Here is an 11711-nt window from a genome sequence, read left to right as displayed (position 1 = left end):
GTTTCTTTCCATCGCCATCCACTCAAATATTAACTATTTCCATCACTACCCACTCTACACCTGAAACGTAGCATGGTCAGATTTACATAGGCAAATTTATTTAAAGAGAAAGATTTCTGCTGTCTTGCACAGCCAAGCACACTTCCGAGTTTTCCATCGGAGACCCCCCATTGTCACTGTAAAGCTATTTTTCAAGTTAATGCAAATATTGTATTTTGTCTAGCACAGAAGCTCCGGTCAAAGTTTATGACTTTGGAAAGAATCCGGGGTGTAAGGTGCCAGTAAAAGATTGCAGACCCACTAAATGGGCAACCACCCAGTAACCCGTGCAGGGGGGAGCACATCTAATGTTCGCTCTAGGGATCTGTTTAAATAGCCTGCACCTCACGCTCTAGACATTCAGCAGCACTGCCTATATATATTCATGTTCTTAGGTTACAAAAGATTACAAATTGCACCTTATGAATATCTGTTAAAAGATGTCGCCCAAGAAAAGATTACATTTTCCATTTTGCAAATGTCTAAAGCATGACCAGCAATCCTCATTCTGTAGGTCAAGAAGCTCTAGTGAAAAAAAATATATATTCTCATATGTATAGAAATCACTGTTCCGCGAAAAAACAATCTGCCTATATATGCTTCTGAAATTCATGCATTTTTGAGAAAATGGCAAATTGTTTACACAATCAATATGATCCCACGGGGTCAGCAAGGAACTAGAAAATACACGAAGGGAAGTCACCCCATTTAAGCCATAAAATCTGCCCAAACAAATGTCAGCATGCTTCACTATTCCACGCAAAACATTTTATCTACACTCACGTGTGCAACAAAACAAACCTATGTCCCGACAAAAGAACAATGCAGATCAAACTGAAGCTCGGGAATAACGCCGCATTTACCTGGTGCGTCCATCTCTATGTAAAACATCAGCTCGGTCCCACAATGGGCGTCCACCTTGTGGTAATCTCGCTCCAGGTCGCCCATATCCAACACCGTGTTGTACATGGTGATGCCCGTTTCACCGGCTAAGCTCCGTTATTACTGAAGCACACGGCTCCCTTTGTGATGCTCTCTTGAAATGCATTTTAAAAGCTACAAGGGGCTGGCTGCACTGTAACCTATTACATCATGCGCTCCAACCAATGGAGCCGGCAAAGTGTCAGCAGACCCCTCCCGCTCACTTCCTCTGCCTGACGGAATTTCAGAGCCCAGAAGCAGCCTGCGTTTACAAGACTGCAGCGTGCACTCCCTCCATGAGGCGCGCAATCCGGCTCCTAGCGTCGGGAAACCCTTGAGTTTCACCCGCACCCTTCTCAGGCAGAATGGTACATTCCATTGCTGGCAGTATAACAAAAGCTCACGGGCCGCGCGACTAGGAGGCTCCACACTTGAGCCCGGGCTTCGACATCGCCAGCTCATGGTTTGCAGCCATACAATGCAAACATGTCACATTACAAGCTGACGTTACACGGGCCTCAGTCAGCATTTACGGCAAACTGCTGACCAACTCTGCATGCAGTGACGGCATACTTAAATTAGAACGCATATAAGCAATACTGAATTTCAATCAGACTATTTAAACAATTACATACCCAAAGCGGAATGCCTTTATACTTCGTCGTAAAAAAAAGGATGACTTATTAAAAGCATACTTCGGCACAACCGAGTTCTCTCGTTTTTAAAACCACAAGTGGCTATGGTATTTACCTGTTCAAGTTACAGAGAAGTCTAATTTTCTCCAGAAAAGCTCTTTAACAAATCATACATTAAATGTCCTCTACAAAACACACCCCCACCACTCTAACTTCTTGCAACAACGTGGTCTCGCTTTTTACACGTGTCACACGCCTCATTCTTGGTGCAGATATGAAATAAATCCCAAGCACGAAAATATATATTTTTGCTACCATTAACCCCGCAAGCCAAGCCATTGGCTGGTGCCCATAGACAAAACTATTTTTAGGGGCACGTACTACGCATTTTACTAATGACAAACGAATTTGCATGTGCACCGAAAATCTTAAAATAACCTGCTGAAAAAGTGCAACACAAGTCAGGGCTGTGAAGAAAAACTGGGTCATTCAAGTGTTAAACATACCGCAGTGCCTCCCATTAAAGCAGATTCTGAACGGCCACGCTTGTACGAGCAGGTTAATGCTCAACCCAAACCAGTTGAGCTGGCTGTGGCAACGAGCGCTAAACCAGCACAGACAAGACACTGTCACAAGTGATTTTCCACTCGTTTGACAGGAAGTCAAGTTCAACTGAGCAGATCAAACGACACGAATCAAACCCCAACTTTCAGGCACAGCAAGCAACCACCGCATCCCTCGTGCAGCCACTACCCCCCAGCTGCAGAAACTGAAAATAACTCACTCAGTAAATTATGCATGGATAATGTTCCTGTCTTCAAAACTTATTTATCCAGGCACCAATTCGCATTCGCGGGAACAATGAACAATAGAAGGCCAAGTCCAACTCGGACAACTGCTCGTTTCTTCTTTAAAAATATGGAGAGCAGCCCTCCCGGGGGAACTTGTTGGCTAATGCCGGTCACAGAGGCCCAAAAGACAGGACTGCCAGTTCTCTCGACTGTTAAAGGCTCGAGCTGCGGGCGGCGCAGGGGAAGCAGGCTTCTCCGACCAGGTTAATCATTGAAAAGCAAAGGCAATTCAAGTACTGTACACCGAAAAAAAGACGGCAGCCTGCACGTCCAACTCAGATAAAGATCTCCGTTTCATGATTAACCTGGGCAGGTTCAAATATTTGCTGAGCCAGGGATTTCAGATGGGGGAGGTTTCGCGACAGCGCAACAGAACCCGCCTAAGAGCTGTCATCAGCTAACGAGTGGCCAATGCAGGGCCGGCTCTTTTTAGGCCGCTGCGTGAGAAGGCCATTGTGCGCACACCAAAATAGCCTCCAAGCGCAATATTCAAAACAACCAGCCTCCGCTCACAGAGAACAGGAAACGCCTGACCTCAGACTGCAAAAAATAGACCGCCTGCCTTGCCGCAAGTCTGCACCTTTCAGAACAATATCAGGAACGCGCAACAGGTCCTCTCAGCGGAACTTGGTGGCACTTAAAAAAGGCCCAACACATACCTAATATATACCACAAAAACCAAGCACTCCAACGTGCCACATAAAACCTCACATATAGACATATAAAAAGTACCATTCCTTTCCAGTGACAACTGCTGCCCAAGGGGGCAATATATATATATATATATATATATATATATTCATATATTCATATATTCAAAGGTAAAGTGGAGCATTCAAAACCACCAACAGATAGTTTTATTCCATTTACCATCTTTACATAGACGCACATTGAAAAGAAAAGAAAAAACAGTTCAAAGCGGATTACAGTTCTGCCTCCAATAGTTAGAAACCTAAACTACCCACCATGTATTCTTGTTCCTAAGTATTTGGCTAAGTGGTGATTCAGCATGGCGTGAGGTGAGCTATGGCTTGAGTTAGATGCTAATCACACTTGACAAATTCCCGTAGTTTGGCAAGTTTGCGCCAAAGCCATTACGCTGCTTTAAAATGTGTGTCTCTTTGTTTTTTAAATAAGTGAATTTTTAGGGTTTTTAACAGTTCAATTTGTAAGCCCTTGCTACGCCTGGGTGACTGGTCACAGGGCCCAATTCTAGGCACGCAAAACACCACTGTACCTCACTGTGAATGTTTGACTGGCCGCTAGACCCAACTCACACTGTACATGCCTTTAAGGACCATGGCCAACAAGGGCGGACTAAACGGCCTGGCCAACGTGGCAGCTAACTTCTGCAACGCACACCTTGTGGTTTTTTTCTCCACCTGTCCTATTATTTTAAACGGAAGCAGCATAATCTTTATTTTTAGCGAAAAAATGATTTTTTCAATACAAAATGATACATTTTTGCAGCTCACAAATGGTGGTCCTGTGATGTGATTTCCTTTAAAACTGATTTCATTGCGGCAACCCCCTTTGTTTTTTTTGGTTTCGGACCATTTTTCCATGACTCCTTTTACCCACCATCACTGCCCTGCGTTTTGGCACCTAGGATGGTGCTTACCCTATTGCTGTGTGTTTTTTTTTTCCTTCAAAAGCTTAAAAATAACAATTTGTATGATTGCTGCCGCGGGGGTTGGGGGGCGGGAGAAGAATAGTAGGGTGGTGGGTTTTGAACGGCAGAGAAACAGAAAAGTGTTTACCCCAAAACATTTACTTGGCAACTTTTTTATTACGTTTACATCTCAACAGTCACTGAATGGTTTTACACCAAAACAACGAATGCACGCGTTGAATACAGTTCAAAATAGACGTTTGGTGTAAATGTTTCCAGTGATTTTTTTTTTTTGCTTAACCGTAAAATTTCCCTTAGGAGCGAAAATGGGAACACACGAACTTTTGAACCCCCGTCTAACTTTTTTCCCCTAAGCATGGATCGTCAGAAAACTGGCATGCATGACTTTAGCTGACTATGGAAAACAACTGCCAATTTGCTGCAACTCCATTTAGGGGCTCAACATTCAGACAATGCAAAACATTCTTTTTTAACAGAACGTGCACTTGAACCACATAACTACACAGTTGCAACTAGCACAGTGTAATCTTTACAGTTAAGCAGAATTGATGCTAAAATCCGTAACCAGAATCCAGATCCTGCGGCCTCGTCCAGCGGTAGCTCCCGGTCACTTTTAGCACCCACAGAGGCCCTGCCTAGGGGGACCGCGCTAGCAGCGCGACGCGACCCCAGGTGGGTGGGTGACTCGTCTGTGCCGACACCGACCACGCGGCTCAGTCAAACAGCGCCAGCAACTGCCTTGGGGGACTGCGTTTTTCAACGCGACGCAACCCCGGGCTGGTTCGGCCGAGCCGGCAACGAGCGCACTGGTCACACCCCCGAGCTTCACCGTCGCGGCGGGGCTTTGGGTCGAAAGCTAGACCCCGGCCAGACTCGCAGAGCCGGCACCGTGCGCTCGGCGCGCACCACAGGACTGCACCAGCGCCTAGGGGGACCGCGTGGTTGTGACGCGACCCCTGGGCCGAGTGGTTCGAGCCGGCTGAGAGCGCACGGCTCCCAACGAGGAACGGGTATTTTGAGGAACACCCCAAAAAACGGGCGACGCGACCCCTGGGCAAATCCTTTTGTGCCGGCAGAGAGCGCACGGCTCACAACAAAAGAACGGCACATTCGCCTCGGGGGACCGCGTTCCCTAACGCGACGCGACCCCGGGCGCCACCGGACACACCCCCTTTACTCTTCATGGCCTGCAGGGGACCGCGCACAAGCGCGACGCGACCCTGCAGCACGAGCACTCACTTTCCCAGTATCAAGGCAACGCAAAGAAGAAGTAATTAGCTGAATCCCAGCCCGGGGCCAAAACCAGCACATATCTGTTTACAAGGGTCTGTGCCACACAACCCTGACCTGAGTTAAGCGAAATGGAGGAGGACCACGCAGCAGAGCAGCAGGACGATTTGGAAAGCATGATAGCGCACATGAGGGCAGAAGCGTTGAAGCGAGGCAAAGATTGGCTTCGCGCCAAGATAGAGGACAAGAGCAGGGAACCCACTGAGCGCATGGAGGACACCACATCGCCGCCGGAGAAGACACCGGAGAGAGCAGCTCTCCCACCACAGAAACCAAGCAGGCGGCGAAGAGCGGAGGGGAAGCAAGCAAGCAACCCAACCAAGAAAGCAAGGGTCGTGATCCAGAACGCAGAGGTCGAGGCAGCGGCGTCACCGACGGAGGGCGGAACGAGCGCACCAGCAGAGGGTGAGCATATAAGCGCAATTATCAAAGAATGTTTTAAGTCACTGGCGCCACTGCTGTTGCGGGGGGATGGGGCAGGGTCAAATGTAGACAGGACCCAACCCATGGGCAGACATCCAAACACCCCAATAAATACAGTAGAGCCCCCCCGCCCCAAGCGATCCCTTGTCGGCTTGGGGAGCGCCAGCGAGAACCACTGCGCCCAATACAGGTAACCCACCTGAATCATACGCAAGGCCCTCATTGGGCCCCGCCTCCATGACAACCAAAGCAGCAGGCCTTGCGACGGCTATCCCATTCCCAGTGAAAGAAAGAATATGGCGAAAAGAGTTCATAGATATTTTTACACTGCTAGAAATCCAGCTGGAGGGCCTAGACCTCACGGTATGCGATAAGAAAGACGATGATAGAAGAGAAAGGAAGAGGGCTAGAAAAGAGAGAAACTTTGAGAACTGGCTAGACGCATTTAGGATAATGGCCTGCGTCATAGTAGAGAAATTCCCTCACTGCGCAGCGGACCTCTGGCTTTACGAATCCAAGATTCACGAGGCACATCGCCAATTCCCCGGGGATGCCTGGCTAGAATACGATAAAAGTTTTAGACTAAAAATGCAAGCCCACCCAGAAATGGAGTGGAACCAGGAGGATGTATCGAGCTACATCCACAAAATGATGGTCGCAAGGGAAGTTAACGCATGGGCGGGAAGAGGGGACCAGCCCTTTCGGAATGGCTTTAGCAAAGGGAGACACGAGAAATTTAAAGCGCCCCAGAAGAACAGAACCTGGCATAGCGCGAAACCACAAGGCGAAAAGGGATCACAGGCTATATGTTGGAAATTTGACACAGAGGAGTGTTCCTGGGGGCAGAACTGCAAATTTAAACACTGCTGCTCCACCTGCGGGGGGGATCACCCAGCTTCCACTTGTAGAAAGAGCAGACACAAGTCAGACAAAAAAGATAGGAAAAAGAAGCATTAATGACCACCCCCCCCCCCAGAGCGCTGACCAACCAGTTGAATTTCAAATTAGCCAAATCACCAATCAATACAACCACCCTGAGGAAGCTAGCCAATGCATACCACAATAAATGCGACGCACTCACGCTTGTGAAGGGTTTTGAGGAAGGTTTCCCTATCCCAATAAAGGGGCAGATAGCTGGGGGGACCACAAAGAACTTGAAATCAGCCGCTGAGCATCCCCTGGTTATCCGTCAAAAAATCAGCAAAGAATTGAAGATGGGGCGCTTTGAGGGCCCTCTTTCCCCCCCTTTCCCAACAGACCTAATTATCTCACCACTAGGGGTGGTGCCAAAGAAAGAACCTGGTCAGTTCAGACTAATACACCACCTCTCTTTCCCAGCGGGCACATCAGTAAACGATGCAATCCCAGTAGAAGCGTGCACAGTGGGCTACGCCACACTAGACGACGCAATAGACCTAATCAGAACAACAGGCAAGCGGGCACTCCTGGCGAAGGCTGACATTGAATCCGCCTTCCGGCTCCTGCCAGTGCACCCGGACAGTTTCCACCTGCTAGGTTTCCAACACGAGGGGCAGACATTCATAGATAAAGCAATGCCAATGGGGTGCTCCATTGCGTGCGCATATTTCGAGCGGTTCAGCACATTTTTAGAATGGGCACTCCACAACAGGCACCCAGCAGGGGGAAAAATGCACTATTTGGATGATTTCCTATTCATAGGCGGGGCGGAGGAAACCACATGCGCCAGCCTCCTGGGAGCATTCCAAACACTAACAGAAGAATTGGGAGTTCCCCTAGCAGAAGACAAGACAGTAGGGCCCACCACCTCACTTGTATTCCTGGGCATAGAAGTAGACACGGTCACAGGCACATCCAGGCTGCCGCGCGAAAAAGTAACTGAGCTAAAGGCAGACATCAGGGCCATGCTGGGCAGACAGAAAGCAACCCTAGGCGAGTTGCAGAGCATGGTGGGCAAACTCAATTTCGCCACAAGAGTTATCCCAGCAGGCAGGGTGTTCGCCAGGCGCCTGAGCCGGTTGACAGCAGGGCTGCGTGAGAAACACCATCACGTGAGACTGGGAAGCGGGGTCAAAAGAGACCTCGCCATGTGGGACTCCTTTTTGGAGGAATTAAACGGCCAGCTCATATGGAGAAACGGCTGGGTGGTTGCCAGGGAGATCTCTCTATTTACAGACGCCGCAGGCGGCTGTGGTTTTGGGGCCATCCTGGGGAAGGAGTGGTGTGTGGCAAAATGGCCATGCAGGTGGTTGGAGCTAGGGATCACCAAGAACATCACCTTCCTAGAGCTATTCCCCATAATAGTCGCCCTAACAATATGGAAATCTCAGCTAAAAAATTTGAAAATAACCCTGTGGTCAGACAACCTAGGAGTGGTCATGGCCATAAACAAAAGGATCGGCATCTTGCCACAACACCTTGAGATTGCTTAGGCGTTTAGTTTCCATCCAGTTGAGAAACAACCTGGACATCAGGGCAAGGCATGTAGAGGGCGCAAAGAACTCACGTGCGGACGCCCTTTCTCGTTCTCAGATGGACAGGTTCAGGAAACTCGCTCCAGAGGCAAACCACAGGATGACCACCTTCCCAGTAGAGCTATGGGATCTGGCAGAGCAGACCTGTCCGTTCTAGTAAAGAGCGCCTTCTCGCCTGAAACCCAGCGGAGGTATGATAAGTATACAAAGTTTTTTATGGACATGGGGGGCTTAGAATCATTAACCAACGCCGCAGAAACCAGGCGAGCAGCAGAGCATTTCATCCTCTGGGTATCCGAACAGGGAAAAACCAAGTCCTGGGCACAAGCACACCTTGCGGCGGTTGCCCACCATTCAAAATTACAGTTGGGATTGGACCCCACCGGCTCGCACTATATAAAAACAGCCATGAAAGGCTGGAAACGCTTAGAGGGGTGCAGAAAAGACACCAGACGCCCCATTGATTTCAGCAAACTAACTAAGCTAATAAATTCCCTGCAGCTCGTAGCGGAGGACCGGTACGAGCAGCTACTTTTCAGGGCAGCCTTCACCACAGCGTTCTTTGGGGCTTTCAGGGTGGGTGAGCTGGCGGCAGCTGCCAAGCTCTCAGGGGACAAGTCATGCTTGCAGATCGGGGACTGTCATCTAGAACCAGAAGAGGTACGGCTAACCCTGAGACGATCCAAAACGGACCAAGCAGGCCAGGGCACTAGCATCAGATTAAAACGCATAAACCAACCAGAGTACTGCCCAGTGGTCAGCATAGGAGAGTATTTGCAGGCTCGCCCGGCCGGGCCAGGCCCCCTGTTCAAACATGCCAACAGGGACAACCTGAGCAGGTTCCAGTTCACGCGGTCATGCGGCAAGCCCTAGAGAGGGAAGGTTTCCCAGCGGCGGATTTCAGTGCCCATTCATTTCGCATCGGGGCAGCCACCACCGCAGCCGCACTGGGGCTTGAAGCAAACGCAATCAAAGCAGTTGGTAGATGGCGTTCCAACGCCTTCAAAAGTTACATTCGGCCTCACCTATTGTGACGGTATCTTGTCATTCCAGGGGCGGGGGCACCCCCCAAGGTCACATGGATCATAGGGCACTCATTTGTTTCCAGACTGGAGGCATGGTGGAAACGGAACGGAAGGTTGCACCCAAAGGACAGACCAGCAAACAGGATACGGTGGTGGGGATTTCCAGGCATGAGATGGGCACAGCTCCAGGCTGCAATTGAAAAAATTATCGAATCCGCCCAAGAACACCCGGACGCCATTATCATCCACTTGGGGGGCAACGACCTGACCACGTTGGGGAGGAAGACACTCCTCTACACCATAAAAGAGGTCCTGTGGAGCATCGCCAGGGGGCTAGGACACACCACCATCATTTGGTCAGAGCTAATCCCCCGGATCAGGTGGCGTGGGGCAACTTCAGATAGTGCGGTGGATAACTCCAGGAGAAAGCTAAACCTGGCAGTCGCCAAGTACTGCAAATACAACGGGTGGGAAAGCATTCCGGCATGGCCTGATCCACCTGAGGAGACCAGAGCTCTATGCGCCGGACGGCGTACATTTATCAGAGGAAGGGTTGACCATCTTTTGGTCCAACCTAGCGGCTAGTCTGGCATAAAAAAAAAAAAAATAAATAAATAAACACCACGAAGGGGGAGCTGCCAGGAGACGTGAGCCTCACTGGCAGCGTGGCGGAAGACAGCGAAAGTTTTACCAAAAAATCATTGGTGGACACACCTAGTAAGGGGGTGTGCGGACAAAAGCCACACACCTTGGGATGCCTCACGGCAGGGTGTAAGATGGCAAAGTAAGGGGGCTAAGCGGAACACGGCACTCGCAGCCCAGAACCGCCATATCGGATGGCAGGGCATTTAGCACGCCAGGTAGCGAGTTGGGCCTATTTCCAAGAACTGAAGGCTACCCCCAAATAAACAACACTGGTAAAACAAACACTGTCGGTGAGAGCCTTCTCCATAAAAGGAAAATGGGACTGCTAAATTCAGAGGACAATGGAACGCATGACAAATTGTCAAATGGAGAACTTAGACGTGTAAGGGTTGATAACTAAAGAATGCACAAGACAAAAGTTATTTGACATTTGTACTAAACGCTTGTTGATCATTGACCGAACTGCATAACCTGTAAATATGTTAACATTGAGGCAGTCACACAATCGCTTGTCCACACTAATAAAGCGGCCAATTGATTCCACTGTAAAGATTTGATAAAGTGTCATTTTGTATGCTAAGAATTACATGTACTGTACTGGATGTCAATTGGTGTCTATCACCGGGCCTGTAGTGTGCCAAGTGCGGGAGTTAGAAAAAACACGAATCACTCTCCCTTGCTCCCAGACTGGCTCAGAAGTCTTCAACTCTTTGGTCAAGCCTTCCACAAAGAAGGAAGAAAGCACAGCTGAAGAGATCAGGGTGAACATTTTACCATCACAGAAACAGTTTAGCAAGGTTGTCAGCCGCTGACTATGGACGCCGCGTGCAAAACGCTTGCTATTACCTGCAACTTTTCGGATAAAGTGTATTACATGGAAGGTGGAGCTTTGCAGAACTAATGTAACATGTCCATAAGCCACAGTTTGATATACAAGATATTCCCCGAAAACCTTAGTTAAATGAGCATTAAAGTTATGATACAACTCCTAAAAACTAACATATGCAAATTATGTAGAAGCAAAAACATAACTACCCTTGGACTTCAGATGGACTGCAAATGGCCAGAGCCCACTTTGCAGGACCCATAACATACTTGTTACAGTCAGAGTCCTACCTACTCAGTGATGCCTGCCCCATGGTGGCATTTTGTTCCCCACCAGAATGAGTAGGGTGGAACCCCACAATGATATACAAAGAAAAGAGAATTGGAAATCGACAAATATCTTGATAGGGCAGTAAATAATGTTAATGACTGAATACCAGGCAGAAGAAATTCTAAAAGTGATAGAGGTATTAAGGATACAAATCACATTACTAGTGACTCTGCACAGGCACAGATAACAGATCCCTAGAGAAATGGAAAATAAGTATTGTGCAAAGTAGAGGTGAGGATGTATGGCGAAACTGTTCCTCCCAAACTAAAAAATCATATTGATTGAATGTAAACTACTCCAATTTAAGTAACTCAAAAGACTGCCTTGCATACCACAACACCTGCATAGAATTGAATCCGAGATCAAAGCATTTCCCCAGAAGCCCTTGTGACCCTACCAGCTTTTTCCACCTCAAGTGGGAATACCTAGCAATCTGCCACTACTGGAAGGATGTCTTCAGAGTTATAACTGAGATAGCAGAAACCACAACTGAATGCACCCCGCTGATGGCCCTAATGGAATACACAAATGTGCAGAAACAGACAAGAAGCCTGGTGGGAGTACTAATTTTGATGGGAAAGAAACAGCCAGACTGTCACTAGATGAGAGACCCACCACTTAAGATGACTGACTGGATGAA

At 48.5% G+C, this 11711-nt stretch overlaps 1 protein-coding gene across 4 annotated transcripts in view; it reads right to left on the bottom strand.

Annotated features, from left to right (window-relative positions):
* Window positions 1–11711, bottom strand: part of PIK3R1 (phosphoinositide-3-kinase regulatory subunit 1) — a 94097-nt gene that overhangs the window by 17095 nt on the left and 65291 nt on the right. Inside the window, exon 1 of one of the 4 annotated variants that reach the window (XM_069223061.1) lies at window positions 2380–2505. The exons of 2 other annotated variants lie outside the window; for them this stretch is intronic. In XM_069223061.1, coding sequence (XP_069079162.1) covers window positions 2380–2395 — 16 coding nt within the window. In that variant the 5' untranslated portion in view covers window positions 2396–2505. Of the gene's footprint in view, window positions 1–902; window positions 1280–2379; window positions 2506–11711 lie in introns of those variants that run through there. One more of the 4 variants, XM_069223053.1, reaches the window with a different exon arrangement.

Source organism: Pleurodeles waltl, chromosome 1_1 (assembly GCF_031143425.1).
Source record: "Pleurodeles waltl isolate 20211129_DDA chromosome 1_1, aPleWal1.hap1.20221129, whole genome shotgun sequence".
In the NCBI taxonomy this organism is placed as follows: domain Eukaryota; kingdom Metazoa; phylum Chordata; class Amphibia; order Caudata; family Salamandridae; genus Pleurodeles; species Pleurodeles waltl.
This window is presented reverse-complemented; position numbering and strand designations above follow the sequence as displayed.